Source organism: Ochotona curzoniae, unplaced genomic scaffold (assembly GCF_017591425.1).
Source record: "Ochotona curzoniae isolate NIBS_2020 unplaced genomic scaffold, NIBS_Ocur_1.0 contig_3520, whole genome shotgun sequence".
Classification (NCBI taxonomy): Eukaryota; Metazoa; Chordata; class Mammalia; order Lagomorpha; family Ochotonidae; genus Ochotona; species Ochotona curzoniae.
In genome coordinates, this window is record NW_024465894.1 from 1,830,894 (window position 1) to 1,852,052 (window position 21,159).

Here is a 21,159-nt window from a genome sequence, read left to right on the forward strand (position 1 = left end):
ACTATATTCAACTTCTCTCCCCAATCTTTTTCTACATCTCAGCTTTAGTTGAATTAGATTGCCATCAGAGTGCACTTATATTCCTTTCAAAGACATGTGAACTGACCACCACACATGCCCCTTAAAATTTTGAATATCCAAGTAATAGATATTAGAGATACTTCAAACAGTCCCCAGAGTAAGCATGCATGACAAAAAGTGACCTCATTAATATGCAAAGCTTGGGTGCCACAACTAGACTCCACCTCCCAACCACAGGCTGACAGCCCAGGAGACTTCACCTTGGGAACTCATGAATAAAAGTCAACTCAAGGAAGAAAGTTGCTCGGTATCACACTGGAAAAATCCCTGAAACTACTTCATAGTCGTCAAACTGCTCTTCAAAATATTGAGTTGTCTCTGAAGGAATTTTAGCCTTTTTGTAAGTTGACTATTTTTGACAGCTGGGAACAATAAGACTCTGTGGTTATGGTTGTTTGAATTACAAAAGCCCAACATGGATTATCCTGATTTGTCTCTGAAAGATGGCTCTGCAAAGTCAAACAAAAGCAGGACAGATCAGAAAAAAAAAAAAAAATGAATGGGAGAAAGGAAGGGGTGAGGGAGGTGAGAAGGAAACAAGAAAAAAAGAAAGAAGGAAGGTTGGAAGGAGGGAGGAAGGAGGAAGAGAGGGGAAGGGATTCATATTAATCATTACTGTTATGTATTATGGGAGCAGCCTCAGATGGACTTAATTATGTCCTTAGTCTAAATCCAGCATGCAGTCACTTCTGCACACATACAGCTCTCAAAATGAACAGAGAAAACATGTCGTTGAAAATTTGAGGTCACTTCTTCGTAGCAATCTCCCTGACAACCTGAAGTGTGTTTTCATGTCAGCAGAGATCCACTGCCGCCAACACAGCCTTCCTTTTCATTTAACCCGAATTCTCCTCCAAGGCTACCAAAGAGAGGGAGAAGAAGGCAAAATGAAACTTTAAATCAGGAGATTACCTAATGGATATCAAACCACAAGCACCAAAGGAAAGCTAAAAATCCCTCTATCTTAGGGAGCAAAAGGCATAACTTTATTTTCTAGAAGATAGTGGAGGACAGCATGCTGCCAAATGTCCATTCAGTCTTTGCTTACTATTACTGTTGTTGTTGTTATAATTATTTGCTACTTGCACTTCCCCAAGGCTATCACCTGTGAAATGGAAGCTGTGCTCTTAAGGACACTTGGGAATGTGTTTGAATAGGAAGGGTCTTGGGGCACATCCTGGATTCTGAAGTCTCAGTGATATCCCGAAACGACTAAAGCTTTTGATCTGATGGGACATCCGACAGAGCTGCTGGTAGGGAGGGAAGCAGTAACCAAGAGAGTCAGTTCCTTCCTCCAGCAGTGAGGAACCTGTTTTCTGCCAAGCGCAATTTTGGTATTTATTACAGCACGTGGGGCCAGACAAAATTACCAAGTTAAACATTAGCATAGATTTGTTGAACTTTGAATCCCACATGCAGTTGCCTTGGCAGGGCCAGAGCTGATGATTTCATGGGCCTTACACAATCTGCAGGCCAGATATTCCCCACCCCTGGTTCACTCCTCAAATGACTGCAATGGCCAAAATTCAACCAGGCAAGTTCACAAACAGGAGCCAGAGCTTTCTTCAGCTGTCTCACGTGTGTGCAGGGACACGAGATTTAGGCCATCCCCCCTGCTCCTTTCCCAGGCTATAAGCAAGGAGCTGGGTCAGCCAGGACTAGATTTGGCATCCATGCTGGCATCACAGGAAGAGGATGAGCCTGGTATGCCACTGCACTGGGCCCCTCAAATTAGCATTTTCATTGTCATCTATTTATCCCAGAATTACTTAATCCCAGGGCTTAAGAATCTTAATGCTGTTGGTTTCAGAAGCCATTGGTTGAATTTGCTAAGACTGTGGCACAGATTACATAGAAATCTGTACCTCGTGAGCACCGTGTTTCAGTGGGCTTTGTGTTTGTCTTGCTCCTGAACCTCTGGACTCAGTGAATGAGATGCTCCTGTCAGACCTGCCTTGCGTTCCCCACTCACTATGCTGTGGCAGCTGAAAGGCCATTGTCTGTTTGTTGTTTTAGTCAGTGAAAGGGGATGGAGGGACCACTCGCTCAGAAGAAATAAATGGGAAAGACTCCAGCTACCAAGTAAGTGACCTTGAATTCTGATTGGGTATGGGTTGAACAGTGAGTTCTCACTTCTTTCCAGCCCCATTCTCACCACAACCGCCTAGGTAACATCTCCAGCCTAAACTCCTACTGTCCACCAGGCACTGGGCTAGACCTGTAGACAGAGACAAGCAAACTTGAGTTCCTCAGCATTTTCATATATGCCCTTCCCTCTCTTCCATCGATCAAGTCTTGCCATAAATGTTGCCTCCCCGAGGAGGACTTCCATACCACTGCCATCACTGCACCTGATCACAAACTACAGTCATCCATTGCTCTGGCCACTGCTGGTCTCTCTTGCTCCTTTGCACCCTTGCTTGGAATGTCTGTGGGGCAAGCAGCCTTGGCTACTTTTTGGTCCTACCACATGGTACCTGTCGCATAAGAAAGACTGTTTTTCAAATTGATGCATGAAATACCTGGGGTCTCTCTGTTTCCTTCCATTGTTTTTTCTAAAGGAACAAAACAATGATAACTTCTATAGCTAAATGTTCTTTTTAAAAAACCAAATTAATTAATGACACAAGAATCTATAATCTGCCCTCCTTTTCTGGCCAAAAAGTATATCTTCGTAAAATGTCATCATGTTTATTTCTCCTGTTAATTTTGTTAAGATAGAAAAGTGCTTAAGGCATGGTATATAGACTGAAGTCATGTAGGTTCAGATTCTGGCTCTGCCACTTTTTAGCTGTGTGACTATAAGTGGATTACAAAATCACCTCACTTCCCTCATCTATATGGTGAAGCTAGGAGAAGCACACATGAGTTGGTATGTGTAAAGTACTTAGAACATTCCTGGAGTGAAGTGCTCATTGCTGTGTTAGGATGGTCTGCCATAACAAATACCATAGAGTCGGCAGCTTGAACAGTGAAAGTTCATTTCTCTCAATTCTAGATATTAGAAAAACCAAGATCAAGGTGCCAGCGATGTCCAGTTCCTGGGGAGGTTGCAGATGGCAGCCTTCTTGCTGTGCCCTCACTCGGCACAAGGAGACACATGCCCTGTGATGTCTCTTACTCCAAGGTCATGAATTAACCCCATTGATCAGTTCCCACCCTTTGACTTCATGACTTCCTTACTCCAGTTCATGCAATGCTGGGGGAATGGTCAGTGTGTGAACTCGGGGGCAGCACAGTTCAGTCCCTGTGGTCACTTTGTGTTACCCCAGGGGACTGACAGGGCATTGCCAGTCCAGTACCATTGCTCACCTGTCACCACACACACAGACAGCAAAGCATGCAAAGAGTTTGTTGTATTCCCATTTCCATGATCACCCACTTTCCCTGTTTCAGCTGGGAAATATGTTGCTTTTCACCGAACTTAAATCTTAGGCCTATTCTCTTGACCACTTTGGAATTAACACTTCCAAAGATTGTCTCCTTAGAAATATGGCAAATTTATTAAATGAGAAAAGCTTGAATACAATTGTATATTTCATCAGCAAATATACAGTGAAAGCATTATGGCAATAATTTTGGTGATTCTAAAATTGAAATAAGGTCCACGAGAATAAAAATGGGCTGGAAACACACCCAGCAGGAATGGTGTGCAGATCAGTTAGAGGATTCTGTTTTCCAGGGCCTTGCACCTGAACTGGAGAAGGCAAGTGTGTACTCACTGTGAGGGTGACAAATGCCTGGCCATGTGCCCTCTGTTCTTTTGGCTTTGCGCTGTTCAGATTGTGAGAGTCTTGGCTAATATTTCTGGGAGGAAGAGCACCAGGTGACATTTTCAGCCCAGTTGCTGCAGGTGAATGAACGAGCCAGGCTTGCAGCCTTGTCCTGCGGCTTTCCAGGGCTGCTGGGTCTGAGGACCTTCCATCCAAACTCCAGTCAAAAGTTTCTAATCCGCATTCAATGACAAAGCAGTCACAGCATTGTGTAGATTCTCAGTGGGGTGTCAAAATGAGGATTTCACCAAGTGCTAACTCCAGAAGGTGGTTCCTGAGTCTTCAGGAAGATCCGTGCCCACCAGGGCCAGGTAGCCATGTGTCCATGGATGTCATCCTCTCGGTTCCCTCTTGCAACAGCCAGGGTTCTCGGAGAATGCTCCGTTCTTGGGTTCTTTCCACTCCCCTGCCATCATGATTGGGGAAAGGAAATAATTCGGAGACATCTGAGAAGTTGTTGCTTGTCACTTAACGTATATTGAGGGAGACCTCCTAAGTGTCAGCACTGTAGGTCAAGCCATGGAAGAGGCAGACTGGCTCTGTGGAGCTCACCTGCTATGGAAGGGAAAGGCAGTGAACAAAGGGCTCCTGGAGTGGACTGCCCCTAGAAAGCTAAGCCAGCAGTGTTTCACAAGAGGATTGAGCTGCTTCCAACAGAGCAACCAGCAACTGCAAGTGCCAGGAGGTGCCCTGGCGGGGCTAGAGAGGAAAGAGACAGATGACCCCATGGCAGAAAATACTAGCACCCCTGGAGCCCTGTTTCAGGAGGAAGCCGCTTCAAGGAACCAAGAAGGCTGAATGACTGGGAATGAACAGACAGAAGGGAACAGTCAGGAGTCGAGGTTGGAGAGGTACAGACAAGCACACAGACCCACGAGGTCTTTATTTAAAAGCACGAGCACAACATCAAGCCAGGGCAGCCAGCCTGTCCCAGCTTGCCCAGGGCTCCACACCCCAGAACCTGCCTCTTCCCCAACTGCCAGGCAAGCCAAGCTGTTGGCTGCCCAGTGGTAGGCATTTCACAGCAGCCTCACCTAGGCCAAGGAATCTTCCTACTCTTTGCTAATTTGTTCCTCACCACACTGGAAGGTGATGTATCTTTTCTCACTCCCATACAGACATGGAAACTGAGAGATCAAACCATGTATCCCAGGTCACACAGCAAGGAAGGGATGGACCTAGAACTAAGCTAGGTCACACTGACTCCAGACACTTGATAAAGCTTAAGATTTTCTGCACAACAAAGTACTTACAGTGTCTGAACCAGGGTGATTGGTTTCTGGCCTTCCTGAAGGGCATCATGGTGGGCATTTCTGTTCTGTTTCTTTTTCAGGATTTTATTTGTTTATTTGAAAGGCAGAGTTACAAAGGCAGGGGCTGGGACAGAGACAGAGAGGAAGAGATATCCCTCTGGTTCAAGTTCCGTATGACTGCAATGGCCAAGGCTGAGCCAGGCCAGGAACTCCATCTGGGTCTCTCATGGCGGAAGTACTTGGGACATCCTGCACTGCCTTACCAGGTGCATTGACAGGGAACTAAATTGGAAAGTGAGCAGACAGGACTTGAAGCAGTGCCTACATGAGCTGTTGGCATTGCAGGTGATGTTTTAACCCACTGTGCCACGTTGCCCACTCTTCTGTTTCTTTCTAAGTCCCATATCTGCTCTGGGCAGTGTAAAGTGCATGGATCTTTGCTGCAGCTTCGGTAGCCAGGCTGTGAGAAGCATTTGGGGTGTGCACTTGCACCTTGGGCATCTGCCCTCTCTTCTTGGGGCATTCTGCTCAGAAAAGCTTGCACTGTACAGAAACTGAGGCAGGACAATCTCATCTGTGTGTCTCCCCACTTACTGCAGATGTGCTTGGTTCAGCGATGCAAAATGATGCAATCCTCTCCTTGCCGCTTTCTCAATCACAACTCCAGCTCTGTCACCTGACTTTTGACCTGGGACCAGTATATGAATTTATGGATCAAGAAGTTTTTAAACATGCGTTCAGTGGATCAAATTTGGTCCCCATGGGCAGTTGTGGCCCTGCTGTTTGTTTTGAACCTTTGAAGTTGATGTTTAAAAGGTGACATATTTACGTTTAAAGCACTCAACTTCAACCTCCGTCTCTCCCAGGGTCTGAGCACCTGGTGGCCCTTTGAATGGGCGATATCACACTCAGGTCCCTGTAGTTCGTCTGCTCGGTGCCCAAACCAGCATTGCTTCCACGGTGTTGTTCCTGTGCTGAGGATACGGTCCTTTTGGTCTGTGCTGTTTTCACAGCTCTCCACGTGGTCGTGCTTACCCTGGATCTCTGTTTTATGAATCTATCCTGTTACAGGCATGTTAGTTCAAGAAAATTACATGAAGAGTTTCTAGTTCCACACAGGTTTCCCAGAATTCTGTAAAATGTTGTACTTTACAGGCTCGGCCTGCTGATTGCATACGCTAAGGAGGGTTACACACTCTCATTTGGGCCTAGAAGGATGTCTATTGTTTTTCTTGTTTTATGCACTTTTTCTTATATTAGAGTATTTTAAAATTCTTTAATAGAATCCTTAACATTAGGTTTGTGCAATATGTAAGCTGTAGTTTCTAAGTGTAGGGGATCCCAGAGTGACTGGCTGGAACTAGCATGAGTGGTTTTCTCCTGAAGAGCAATATGGAACCATTTTGCTATTAGCACCCTACTTGAAGGCACTCCAAGAGGTGGTGAATCATGCAGTTGAAAGGATCATTTTTATGCAGAAACTTTTGAAGTCCACTCATAGATTCTTTACAACATACATGTTTATGCAAACTTTTTGAATGGCCCACGTGTAGATTTCTGTATACTTTTTTTAATTCTTTAATTTATGGCACAGCTTAATAGGCACTGGGGACTCCCCATGTCCCTCTCCTCCCCATTGATCTCCCCTCCAGTCTTGCAGTGGGTGTCTTCCGTGTGCCCTCACCAGTCCGTCATACTGCCACTGAGGTGTCTCCCAACAATGTAGGAGATGGTCTGCCGTTTCTCTGTGAGTCCATCCTTGTACTTCATGCACGGGGACATACTTTTCTCTGCTTCTACCCATGGACACATTTATTTCCACTACACTTTCATTATACATCCCCTTAGGTACAGTCCACCATGGACTGAGAGGGGGAGAAAAAGTGGATCTTCATCTCCATGGTGTTATTGAACTTGTAACAAAGGTATCGCTGTATGCTAGGGTGGTACCAGAGAGTGTCCAACGGAAGGATGTTTGTTTTAAACTAAAGCACAATAATTTCATAAAGCAAAAGGTCAGTTTCACACTAAAAATTAAAGCAGATGTGACTATGAAGAGAAGAATGGGCAACCCCAGTAAACAGCCACACGTGTTTGCAAGTAGGAACGGCCCTCTTGAAGCCCATCACAGGACTGCAGGAGCAGCTGGCCTAGGAGTCCCAGGCGAGGTCACCGGTGTGTGACCTCCTGTTCCCACTCTCCATCTCCGTTCTGTTCCCTCTATGTTGACTTTCCTTTTCAGGAGGATTTTCCTGTCTGAAAAGTTACGTACATGTCCGGAGCTTAACGTCCAGTGAAGAAGGAGCAAGCATCTCTCTTGATTATCTTAGCAATGATCTGAGAACATCTCAGTTCTGTATTTGACTACTTAGACACAATGCTCTGATTGGCCGAGCCTGAGTCACTGGACCTTATGCATGGAAAAGCTGGAGGAAGGGAGATGATTTTCCAAGGAGGATCCAAGCTAGTACCAGAAGGAGGGGGAAATAATGCTTGCTGGGAAAGCATAAAATTAATTAAAGAATTATTAGATGAGAACATGCCCTCTGCTGTCAATATGTCTATACACTGTTCTTATTCTTTGTTCATTCCACCCCAGACTCATGAGAATGTCCATATCATTTGGCATTAGAACGTCTCTGTTTTCACAGCTCTGTGCGGCAAGCTGTCTTGCAGACACTAAAAATTGCACTGTGTTTGAAATTGCTGTAGACCTCAAACTCCACGGAGAAGGCCGTCTCGCCACCAGAGCCGGAGCCTGCGGGAACAACCCCCACGGGCAGAGAGGGCTCCTTGAAGGACAAGAAGTCAGCTGGGGAGACGAGCAAGCGCAAGAACAGCAAGCAGGAAGCCAAAGCCGCGGCCCAGGACCCTGAGCAGGCCGTGGTGGATGGGAACGCCCTGCAGAATGGGGACAGGCCCCAGAAGAGAGCTGAGAAGCGGCGACAGTCCCTCGGGGGCTTCCTCAAAGGCCTGGTATGTGGATCTTTGCCTCCTCACTCTGAGCTCTCGGACAGAGGGTGTGATTTCCACCTCCCTTCGGCAAACATTGAGGGTTCTTCATGCCAGGCACCGTGCTGAGCACAGGAGGCAAGCCAGGCACAGCTGTTGGTATTGTAGAGGCAAAATCAGAGACAGAAAGGGTGGGAGTGCAGGACACTGTTAGCAGAAGGGAATCACGGGAAGAGAGCCTGGATGCGAGACTGTGCTCAGGTTTGGGCCTCACAGGGCTGTCAGGGAGTGTTCTCCAGGGATGTTCCAGGTCCGTGGGACCCCACCTGTCCTGCAGCAGGTGTAAGGGTGGGATGGTGAGAAGCCCGGGGTTGAAGTCATCTGCTGGGATCAGTCAGCAAGAATAAGGAGAACCATTGACTTGTGGCCAGAGGGAGCCTTGAAGGGTTTAAGCAAAGGAGGCTTCTCTACACTTGGCCCTGAGCACCAGACATAAAGAAAAGACTAATACAGTTTCTGCCCTCCAGCCCGGTGGGGGTGAGTAGAGGGCAGACATTAGATGCTTCATTGCCTTGCGAGGTGGGTACGTCAACCGGGGCAGTGCAATCACCTTGGGGCAGACACATCTTTGCTGTGGGGGACTGTCCTGTGCGTTGTAGGACATCTGGTAATATCCTTGGCCTCTGCCAGCAACATCTGAATATCACCTGCTCCCATTTGCGACCATCAAAGTTGGGTCCAGACATTGACAAATCTCCCTGGGGAATGCACTCTCCCCTAGCTCAGAGCCGCTGGAGTAGACCTGTCCCCTGGGGAGGTGGCTGCTTGGCCTGTTCATCAGGCTCTTCTTTGTCTCTCAGGCTGTCCTCCCTGTCCTAACCAGGGTGCTGGCGGGAACATTACTAGATACTCCAAGGGTACTTGTGGACTGAGTCAAACGAGTGAGTGATGGCCATATGGAGTAAACTGTGGCACTAGTAATTGTTTAATTGCATCTGTAATCATGTAACTTCTGCAAACTTGGGGAATCTGAAGGGTCATAACTCAAATTATAAGCAAGGAGATTCCTATAGTTGGGATGATAGCTTTAGAATTCCCCAAGACTCGTGTGTTAGAGGCTGGGTTTAGGGTGCCACTACTGGGAATGATGGGGAGTTGATCTAGTTATAGTGTATAAGAGGTGGGCCTGGTGAGAGGTGCCCTGAGGGCGTGCCCTGGGCAGTAGTTCTCATGAAGGGTACAGTTCTACAGGTCTGTTCAGCCCCGGCTGCTTCCTAGCTTCCCATGTGATCCTTCCTCCAAACCCATTACACCATCCACTGCCCTCATCAGACACCAGATCAGTAATGCCACTCAGTCTTGGCCTGGGAACCAAAACTGTGACCCAGAGGAAACTTTCTTCCTAAGCAGCTTCTCCCAGGTATTTGTTCAGGCGATGAAAATCTGACCAGTGTAGCAGTCACGCACAAACTCATTGAAGAAGTGAGCAAAGTCTTCCCTGGGACCATGGGAAGCTGAGCGAGGAGGCCAACATTGACCACGGCAGTGGGGCCAGAGCTGGGCTCGCCTTGATGTTGCTGCAGGTGGGCAGGCATGTGAAGTATGGTGACCTCCAACTACTGTGTCTTCCGGAATCACTCTGTCCCATTGATATCTAGACACTTGTGACTTCTGACATGCACAGGTGGGAGGGTGCTGCTGACCTCTGCCCCACGAGCAGACTTCAGAACATCTGTGAGGAGCTTCTTACAAGTTCCGGATCTCAGGTCCAGCATGGGGTTTTGTGATCAGAACCATCATGTCTGCCTCATTGAGCATCTTTGCCTATGTGGGGCTGGGGGCCTTGATTTGAGGCGATGTTCTGCCCTACGGCCTGTCCTGCTCTTCGCAGCTCCTCAGAGAGCAGGCCTTTTCCACTTCTGGAGAATAAGCACCAGAAAAGGAGAGTGTATGAAGACTGACCCCTGTGGGCTACTTGTGCTGGAGTAAACGTCTCCTTTCTCAGTGTTCACACCTGGGAGGTGGGTGGTGTCCCAACCACTTTCCTTGGTCACCTCTCCGCTCTGGATTCTTGGTGCATTGAGTGAGAGGATGTCCCGGAAGTTTCTGTGCTCAGAACCACAGTTCCCCTCTCTGTAACTCTTTGTCGTTTGGCCAGATGCCCATCTGATGATCTTTGTGCATTCCCTGTGGAGCCCTGATTGAGGGTGGGGATGGCCCTAATCCAGTGGTCCTTAACCAGGGGCAACTTTGTGTGCCAGGGAACATGTGGTGATGTTTTGGAGAAAGTCTTTGACTGTCACAAATGTGAGTAGGTACTATAGGCATGTTGCATGCCAACCATATTGCCAAACATCCTGTAACATACGTGATAATCCCCAGAACAAAAAAGACCCATCCTGAAGCATCAGTTGGGCCAAAGAGAGGAACACTGCTCCAGTGACACAGCACCGAGGGAAGGGTTGGGGCAGGCTCCAAGGCCCTGTGCTTTCAAGTCACCCCATTAGCTTGACTGGAGTCCTGTTCCTCCATCTCCCTGGCTCTGCAACCTTGGACTGGTCACCCAGACCCTCATAGCTTGTTTCCCCACCGATACACCTGAGATTGTAGTTGCTATTCTGGAGTTCCTTTGGGAATAAATAAATTATTTGGTTCAGAGCCTAGCACAAAGTAGGAGTTGAGGAGCAGATGTTACCATTTCCACAGCAGATCATTTGGGCTCTTGTGTGGACTTGAGTCTGACCCCTAGCGAGGTGGAGATGTGGCCAGTGTGCCTCACCTCCCATCCAGCACAGAGACTCTGTCCCCTGAAGTCAGTTCCTGTCCACCATCATTCAGTCCCTCTTTCTCTGTTTCTCTCTCTTTCCCTGCTCTAAGCCATCTGGCTCAGTCAGTGTCCCAAATTCTGAATGTACTTCCCCACTCAGGGACCTTGGTGTATCACTCCAGGTGTCCAAACTGCTGTACAGCTGTGTCTGGGTTAGTCGTCCTCCAGTGACAAACCGTGAGACCTTGAGCTGGTCACTTCCTCTCTGAATCAGATTGCTTATTTGTAAAGAGGAACAAAGAACAGCTGAGAGGACTAGGGGACAATCATGTAAAATCCTGAATAGTGAGTAAGCACCGAGGACAGTCCCCAGGCCTGTGAGCCAGCAGCCTGCGGGAAGCAGCACCCCCCCCCACCCCACCACCGACCGCCATCATCATCAGATTTGTTTGATAATTTGCACATAGCACATGCTCTGGGATAATGCTTGTTGAATGGATGAAGGGGAAATTAATGCATTTTTAGCTTAGTCCTTTTATAGTACCCGATACTGTTTTAAGGTGCCAAAAGAAAAAATTAGACAAAATAAATGGAGCAGTTTATTTGGTCATAGAAAATTCATAAATGGGAAAGCACCTAGTACCAGAAGAAATTCAGAAGGCTTCACCCACAGCTTGATTAGTGATCTGGTACAGGTCGGTCGGTTTCAGAACAGGAAATCATTGGATTGACCTCAGCAAGGCCTCTGCCCTGTTTGGGTGCGATGAACTCACTGCCTGTGATTGACCAAAGCTTTGCCGGTGGTGATTGGCTGAGATCCACCCCTCAAGTTTTTTAATTGTAATTTAGCTTTTTGTTTGCATGCTAAGGTTACAGTTTCTGAAGTAGGAGCCCAAGCCAATGGTCTCCGTTATCCGAACAGGGCTGGAGATACACAGCTGTGTTCCTGATAGAGGCTGTCGGCAGAGGACTGTCCCTGCCTGATTACAGTGTCGGTGGGATGGGGAAGGAAGACCTGAGATGTGCTTCTGCCAGTGCCCCAAACACAGGGACCCCAGCATCCGGCTGTACCAGGACAGGGCTCCGGCTTTGGGGTTCCCAGCTGTGTCTCAACTCCTGTGATCGAACTAGGCCTGCCCAGAGATAAACAGACAAGAATAAGACGTGACATTTGAGTAGGCACTCCAAATCACAGGCCTTAAGGAAATGTCGTATTTGACTTTCATTATGTTTATGACTTCTACTTGCCTGCTTTAAAAACACCTACTTTGTGGGTGGAGACCCTGAACGTTCGCTTTTGTCAGTGATTTGGTTTAGATGTGTTTTCACTGACACGGGACATCTGGGTGTCCACAGAATCCAGGCAGAATCCTGCGGTCATCCAGGCAGGGTCCACTGGGTTCGCGGTCCCTGCACCCACCTCGCCCAGGGCTCTTGTCCAAAGGCACGTTCTGATGCAACCAGGGATTCCATGGGCAATGCCCGGGCCGCAGGTCCACAGGCAGTATTCTGAGTAGCGAGATGCCAACAAACCAGCAATAAGATGTTTGGGGAAATACCCAGGCTTCCTTTAGCTTCTTTTCAAATGTTCCAGTAAATGTTATTTACTCCTAGAAGGTCGTTTGTTGAGCACAAACACCACACAAGAGATGGGGTACGTTTTTATTTAGCAGATACACGTAGGATGTCTCGTAGACCTCCTGGTACTGAGCCGTGCCGGGTGTGTAAACTGCAACTTCATTTTGGGAAAAAAAAAAAGATTAAGTTTTGTTGGAACTCAGCCATGTTCATTTATTTATACTGTTGTCCATGGCTGCTTTCACACTGTACCATCAACTGCACACTCGGCACCCCACAGATTCTAAAGTAGCCACCAGCTGACCTTGCACACAAAACATGCCAGAACCCTCAGTCTGGCACCGGGCATGTGGCCGGTGACAAAGGCTGACTTCAGAGGCTCCCGTTCTGGGAAGCATGGGAATGAAAAACAGATTAACTAAGAAGCAAAACTGAAGAAGTCAGCATGAAGTTCTCTCAAGCAGATGTGCAGGGCCGTGCCCTGCTCTGCGGAGGGGCCTGTGAAGTGAGAACTGTGCCCTGCTCTCATCGGTGGATGGGGCGGGCGCCAGACCGGAAGTGAGCGAGGCCCCCTCCTCTGGGAGGAAGAACACCAGTCAAGGCCCTGAGGAGGGCCTGGGCACAGGGCGCTTCCGTGGGTTCAAGAACGAGAAGGAGCCCTCATTGCTGGGGGCGGGGCTGAACAAGGTGGAGGGTGGGAGGGGGTAAGATTGAAACTGGGACCAGGATCAGCTCGCACAGGCAGCACCGGCCGTTCTCAGAATGCTAACCATAACCCCATGTAAGCTAGAAGGCCAGTGATGCGTGTGAACAAGCCCGGGTTGGACACATCTTCCTAACTTGTGAAGACTCTGCTGTTGCGGGCGAGCGGGAGCATAAATAAGAGGCTAGCTCACATGTGGTCAGCGCAGCCCAGAGAAAGGATGCAAACTGGCCCAGGGAGGCCTGCACAGGTGACGAGAGGTGGATGGGCTCAGCTCACGGCTGCCTAGCTGATCGCCGCCCTCCACGAGGCCGTGCCTCCCTCGGGGCAGCATCTCGGTAGTCATTGCCTTTATGACATCATCCTGTACCACATACGCTGAACTGCACTAGGTCTTCTGTGACCCACTGTAGTATCTTCTGTACAGTATGGCCCTATGTGGACGCACTACGCTGTGTATATTATACTGTGCTATGTCACCGTCATCACACTAGACTGCACTGTATGCATTTGTGCCAGATAACTTACACTATCTTGAACTGTACTGCATTATCCTACACTAAATCATCTATATACAATTCTATCTCATGCATATATTATACATATTACACTGTATCAACTGTCCTATACTTTATATGTGTATATATATATGTGTGTGTATAAACTCTTATTACTTTGTAGTTGAAAATGGAGCCAACAGTAAAAATACCTCTGCTCAATGCAGTAACCGTGGAAATCTCAAATTCCGTGGAAGAAACAAGGCTGAAAGGCCATTTACCCTGATTCCATGGCACAGTGTTCTGGACAAGACCAAATTCCAGGGACATAGATGATTCCAGGGCCTGTGAGTGGGGTGGTCTTAGCTGCAGAGGGGCACGAAGCACCTGCTGCAGGAGGGGTCACAGGAGGTCCTGAGCAGGGAAAAGCCGCATGACCATCAGTGTTGGCCCGAGCTTACAGAATCACGGACAGGAAGGGCTGGCATCCATGTGTGGGGTTGCACTTGACATTTAAAGGCAAAACCACAACAGTAACAGTAGCAGGGCCTGGGCACACAGCATCCACCTACCGACCCTCAGTCAGTGCAAGGGGCATCCCGTGTGTGCCAGGCACTGGGGCATCATCCAGGACATGGCTGTCAGAACCCACAGGGCTTTGGCGCTGCTGGGGACGCATCATCGGATTACTGCAGACATAGGTATGTCACGAGGAACTCAAGGCCATGTGGCCAATGGCCATCAGTGAGGCAGTGGCTAACAGGAACTAGAATCATGGGGGTGGGGTGAGAGCTGGGGAGTAGTGTCTTAGGAACAACTCCTAATCGTTTCCCTGCCTTTTGACCAAGGTCAAGTGAAGAGACAACTCCTGAGATAAGCTTTATCATTCCGTTCTTACGGAAGCCCAGTGGGTTCAGTCTAAGATTGCACAAAGCAAGGAAGCATTATAACCGGCGCTGGCCAGCTGGTAGAGAGCCCACCCTCCTAGCCCGGCATTCAGGAATGGGATGTATTTGCTCAGCACAGCAGTGAGCACACTTTGACTGCCAGTCAATCAGTGGCCACAGCGTCTTTATGTCTTTCTCCAGGGACCCAAGCGGATGTCAGATGCTCAAGTGCAAACAGACCCTGTATCCATCGGACCAGTTGGCAAAAACAAGTAATCAGATCCCCCACGGTGCCCGCCAGGTTCTCTGGTTCCCCACGTCCTCCCCAGACACACTCCATGTACATATTTCTCTTCGGATGCCCGTCCCGTGACACCCCACCTCCGGACGGCCTGCGCTGCGGCTGTGTATTGCCGGTACTCTCCGCGTCTTGGTTCGTCCGGTCTTTCTGACAAACAAGTGTCAAGGTGGATGAGCAGGTGCACCAGTCAGGTCAGAAGGGTTCTGAGGCAAGTAGGGTGGTGACAGAAAAACGCCAGTGAGAAGGAGGGAGCTTTGGGGTGGATGTGCGCTCGCACCTTCAGCCCGGAGAGAGGAAACCAGACCCCAAGTGTCCAAAATCACATTTAAAGGAGGGTAAACATGGGCTCTGCCTTGGGCATTTGCCAGTTCTCTGGAATGGAATGTGTGACCAATGAAAAAGCAGTGAGTGAGAGTGGTCTTTCAGACAGGGTCCCTGAAAGTTACCGACCAGAGGGAAGCAGATAGACTGGAAAGGGCTTGAAACAATTTGGGAAAACAATTGCCTCTTGAACGAGGCTCAGGAACCGGGACCAGCCTAACTTCAAAAAACAAATAAAGGAAGTTGCGATTTATTTTCTCACCACCAGGGGGCACGCCAGGGTCTCCGTTTTAATTCTGCTTCTCGTGGCCCTAACAAAGTGGTTGCTACAAGCTTGCTTTACTTCTGTTCCTCGGATATCTGAGGGACCTGCTGTCCGTTCTGTTCTGTCTGACGCTTATCTGTGTATAATTTCCTAATGTTCCCTGGATGTGTTCTGATAAAACCTCCCCCTAACCCCAGTTAATAAAAATTGACAGAAGATTATACAACACCTGAGTGTTTTTAATACTTTATGGAGCAGTTAAGTAGGACCGTGAGTCTGTTAAAATGTAATTAAAAATGATTGACTGACAGGCATGTACGCTGTACTTTTCTGTTTCTGGTGTAATACAAGTATGCATTTACTTCTAAAGTAACTTTAACTTCTCCACTTGTAAAGCAGGTCTCTGCAGCTCTGTGTCTGGGGTGGTCCATGGCCAGTGTGCTACCATTGTCTTCCTGGGAACCTAATTCCCTCTGGCTGTCCCTGGACTGCCTTGTGAGTCTGCGCACACACACGTAGACATGCCTGTGTGTGTTCACACATGTCTGTGCCTGCACACACATGGCACACGTCAGAAGTGTCGAGGCTGAGACAAGGCTTGGGAGGTGCGTGGCACACGGAGTGTAGGTTTCTGGGGAAGGGTCGAGCAGCGGCAGAGAGGGAGCTGGGCAAGAAGCAGACTTGGCTGGAGCGTTGCTTCGACATCCGGGTCCAGAGCTCGGCCTTTGCAGCCCTGTAGGTGAGGCACGGTGGCCTTGGGAGGCGGCGGGGCCTGCAGCTGCTTCCGCTGAGCCGAGAAGCCCGCAGAGGGGTGCACGTGTGTGGACCGTGTCCCCTGTAGATTTACACGTGTGTGCGGGTGTACGCCAGGATGGATAAATGCACACACACACACACACACGTATTCACACACCAACACATTAGCAGCACAGCATGACACCCACACGCTGGCTCCCACAGACCCATCTGTCCCACGTGGAACCATCACATGTGAATGGGCACCCAGCACTGCATGTGCTCTCTGACATGGAATTGGATGGAGACCCCCCCTCCCGTAGGTCCCTCAGACCCTGGCTTTGGCACAGGTGCTGTGCAGATCACCATCCCCCATCAGAGCCCTGGGGTGGGATTCCCAGCCAGCAGGTGGTCGCTGACCCCCATGGATTCAGTTTCCAGCTTCAGTGCAGCCTACCTCCAGATGTTGCAGTTCTTGGGAGTGAAGCAACAGGTGGGAGCCATAGCCTTCCCTTCCTCTCGCTGGGTCTCTCTGCCTCACACATAAGGGATTTTTTAAAAATATGTGCCTGTTAAAATACAGTGTCTCCCAGTTGCCAGACTCTGGAGGCTGCTGGAGGCTGCAGGTGCTCCCCTCGGAGGAGCTGACCCCCAGGTTTAGATACAAACCTAGCCGCTTGCATCTGGCTGGCCCAGGCCACTCAGTGCCCTGGGCACAGGGGAGGCAGCTGTCTTGCCCAGCAGCAGTCAGGGAGATCCACAGCCACCTGCTTCTTTGTCCCCAGAGCCCGCAGGTGGCCCTTGGTGAGCTCTCGGACCTCCATGGAAGGAAGGGACTGTGTCATTTGCCAGTCTCACCTCACTGGGCAGTGGCATTTTGCACACACACAGTGAGAAGTGCCCCCTGGCTACAGTGGGAGCAGCAGAGCCAGGGCACGAGCCCCCAGGGTGAGCAAGGCAGGTGCAGCAGCAGTGTCCACTGCTGGCCTCCTCGCCTCCTCGGGCTGCAGCAGAAACAATCTCTTCATAAAATGCTTGGGTTTTTTTTTTTAATATTTTTATTATATTTTGACAATCTTTACTTAGTTAATTGGGGTAAAAAGGCTCAAGGGCTATAGGGAAGTGTGTAACACTATTGTAAAATGCTTGTTTTTTAAGGCAAGAACATAGGAGCCATAGGAAAGTCAAAGCCCTGTTTGACAGGAGACTAATCACAGTGGTAGCTTAAGCAGCAGCATATGGCTGCACCTTGTGCCTGGGGGGAGGGGGGTTGGGAGCCACTTCCTGATGTATCTACTGTAAGTATGCCTTTCCAGACTTCCAGCTTGACTAGGGGGTGTAGGGAAGAGGAGAATTCCCCCCCCCCCAAGGGAGGGGAGAGATGCCCTGAGGACAGACTCAGGGGCCACTCAGCTCCCCCAGGAGTCCCAAGTCTGGAAACGCCCCGAACCCAGAGGGGCCCACAGCACAACACAGGAAGACAGGGCCCCGCTGCCAGGCCAGTGCGACTGTGGATTTACTTGTTTATCTATTTTTAGGCGCACAGGGAAGTCTGTCTTCCTCGCCAAGAAGAAGTGGCCTTTCCAAGAACGGAGCTAGAGAGCGGGCATGGCTGTCCCCGTGCATGTGACACACACACACACACACACACACACACACACACACACACACACACACGTGCACACACTCACACAGAGCCCCACCTTCCGGTTCTGACTGTTGGTGACTTTTTGACTGATGCCCATAAAAGAACTGATGCGAAACAGCAGGCGTTCCCAGCGGCGCGAAGCCCCTGCTGATTCCTGTCTTGGGGGAGGAGCCACGGACCAGGAGGCAGCAAAAGGCAAGGAAGAGAGAAGGCACGGGAGAGGATTCGCATGGTGTCCTCTTGCTCTTTAAAGAAAGAATCAGGAACCTCTCTCTTCTCCCCACCCCCAGTCTAAATGCGTATTTGGATCCCATGACGAGGGATTCCACAAGCCCAGCACGGGTCCCGCTGGCTCCTTTTCAAAAGCCTGAAGGGACACAGGTTCCTGTAATCTGAGTCTATGTCATTTTTTTCCGTCCAGTAGTCCCAAGCCACCCTGAGGCCTGAAAGCACAAAGTCCACTCTGCTCACTGCCCCCAGCAGCGTGGGCAATGCCTCCGATGACTCCCGTAGCCGCAGTGTGCGCGCAGGGGCTGGGCACGTGCTGGGGAGGGCTGGCGTCACCCTCCCTCTCGGGCTCCCCCTTTAAAGGGCCCCTTTGCATGGTGTGTAGAATTAGGCTGCTTTGTGGTTAACACTTTGTGAACTCTATCAGCGGGAATGAAGTGGCTGGCCCTTCTGCAAATGACGGGCTGCATCAACAAGAAAGGAAATTACTGACGGAGCAGCAGACGCGTCATCTGTAATTCGGCTCCTTAGCGCCAGGGGCTAGAACGCCGGGCAGGAGCCAGTTCCTTTGCATAAATTGGTTTTCTGGAGAGTTTAATCTCAGTCACCCTAATCTAGAATGCCACTCTCTGGACTGGCTCTCTCCCCTAGCCCTCTGACACTCCATAGCTGAGGCAGAAAAACCTTTGCTGCTTCACAGAAGTGAGCAGGACAGCCAGCTGGCCCGATCCAAGTTTACTTTCCGAATGCATCACCTAATTTGAGGCTGTCTGGCCACATCCCCATTTCGCTGCTCCTTTTATTGTGTTTTCTTGCTGGGGAGGGGAAACTGGCAGGCACCTCTCTGGGTGTCATGGTTCGGTTCTCAAAGGAGCAGTCCTGGACAAAATGGCCCCCAGCCGCTTGGGATGGTTTCTCTCGAAGGAGTTAGTGCCTTAGGTGACTTTACTCACGGACATGCCTGCTTTATGCCAATCTAGCCACACGGGGGCACTCCATGACCTGGGGCTCGACAGTCTCTACCCACACCTCCCCCCCCCCCTTTTTTTTCTGATTGCTAATCAGGAAATTGGGCCAGAACTGGGTGAGAGAGTGTCGGTTGGTTAACTTCCAGAAAGCTCTCAAGTTTAAAGAGGAGAATTAAAATGAGAAAGCCAAAGCAAGCAGGGCAGTTGCCTTCCATGATTCCCGCTCTGCAAACCAGGATCAGAGAGCCGAGCTGGTTTTCCTCATCAGAGCGCGTGCTTGTCCAGACTGAAGCGATGCTTCCGGCCCACCATGCTCCACAAGGCAGCCCGGCCACTCCTCTCCGCACTCAGTGCCCTCCTCTGCAGTGCCTGCCAGCGGGGCTGCCCTAGCAAGGGAGGGCATGATGCAGCCCGGACAGCGTGGAGGCTGGCGCATGGGAACCCTGCCAGTGCCAAGAAGCAGAAACCCCCCTGCTCAAGCTGCTGAATAAAAAGAATAAATGAAGTGTTACGTAACAGCATCCGCATTGATTCTCAGAGTCCTCTGGCTCATGATGACGATAAGAACACGTGGCAGGTGCTACCTCACTGCCTGGCTCTGAGTCCTTAGACCTTGCTGATGCACTGACTTTAAAACTGGTACTCATGAGCTGGCAGGTGCCCAGACCAGTGGTTCTCAAAGTGGTTCGCATCAGCACTGTCAAGAATTTGTCAGCATTAAGTTTTCAAGCTGCACTCCAGAACCTTGGGATGAAAACTTGGAGCAAGGCCCAGTCATGCTGCAGTGAGCATTCCAGGTGGTTCTGATCCAGGACAAACTTTGGAAACCAATCGTCCATGTAAAGCTACAACTTCTCTGAATGTCGACAGCGTGTTTGTTTCAAAGAGCACCCCTAATGATGCATAGATAATTAAAACTAACTCTGTGTGTCACATGAAATTACCTGTGCACTGCCCATCTTACCGATGAAGAAGCTAACACTCAGAAGGAACAAGCAGCTTTGTCCATGGAAACCCATGGCAGAGCCAAAACAGAAACCCAACCCAAGCTCTTAAAGGCATGCTTTCATGTCTGGGGGAGAGATGGGCAGGCAGAACAACGGCACGAAGCAAGAGAGCAAACAGCAAGATGGTGAGGGAATAGAGGAAGGCGTTGCTGTGGGCCATCCTAGGTGGAGACCGGCTGTTTGATGACATGACACCAGAGTTAGGCTGGCCAAGGAGTTCCCAAGACGACAGCAAGTGCAGAAGCACGTGGCCTTCAGGGGTCACGAGCAAGGGATTCAGCTGGCTGAGAGGAAGACAGAGATGAGGAGAGAAGCTGGGTGATGGCACAGAACCACTCATCAAGGACTCACAGTGATGCTCCATTGTAGGGTGCTTAAAGGGCTCCCAAGGGCATGGGGAGCCCTGCGGGACACCCCAACTGGAGGGTCACACCGGTTTGCACTGGGCAGCTGGTAGGATCGAATACAATTCAAGTCGACTTCCATTCATGAAGTGCCCCCAGCTCTGTTAGAAATCCACAAAATGCCATTCATAAACAATAACCTAAATACAAGCTCTTTGGCTAATGTGAAAAAGAGAGAGAGACCAACTTCGTAAAGATGAGTTATAGCAAGAAAAAGATTCTAGAGTTGGGTGGCATCCCAGACCCAAGATGGATTCTGATGTCTGTCCTTATGAAGCAGGAGCTACTCTTAGACCAGAAGGACAGGAAACGGTTGGGGTAGTCTGATCTTTACCTTATTTGAGCGTAATTTGTCAGTCTTCAGACTGGCATTGGTTGAGGGCTTTGGCTGCTGTGATTGGCTGAGGAGTCAGCTATTGTGATTGGTTGAGGAGTCAGCTATTGTGATTGGTTGAGGGGTCAGCTATTGTGATTGGTTGAGGCTTGGTTGCTTAGCTACTAGAGTATACACAGGTTACCACCAGCTGGCACATCAAGCTAGGTTGTAGTTCATTGCCTACCAGATCCTTTTGAATCAAACACATTGTTTATATATGAGGACTGGTTTAGACCCATTTGTTCCAGTTCAACAGCCTTAAAAGAACACTTAAATGTTTATTTCCAAGTGTAAATTTGGAATTGAGCCTCACTGTCCCCCCAGGTGAGCCCCACTTCTGATCCGAGGCTGAGAGATTTTGAGCAAGTTGCTTCACCTCATGGAACCAGCCTTAGTGTGTTCCTTTAAAGAATGG

At 49.4% G+C, this 21,159-nt stretch overlaps 1 protein-coding gene across 1 annotated transcript in view; it reads left to right on the top strand.

The window, feature by feature from the left end:
- Positions 1-15,598, top strand: part of BCAS1 (brain enriched myelin associated protein 1) — a 70,667-nt gene extending 55,069 nt beyond the window's left edge. Inside the window, exons 11-13 of the mRNA XM_040981051.1 lie at positions 2,098-2,163; positions 7,820-8,083; positions 14,693-15,598. Of these exons, the coding sequence (XP_040836985.1) occupies positions 2,098-2,163; positions 7,820-8,083; positions 14,693-14,767 (405 nt within the window). The 3' untranslated portion in view covers positions 14,768-15,598. The remainder of the gene's footprint in view (positions 1-2,097; positions 2,164-7,819; positions 8,084-14,692) is intronic.
- The last annotated feature ends 5,561 nt before the right edge of the window (positions 15,599-21,159 follow it).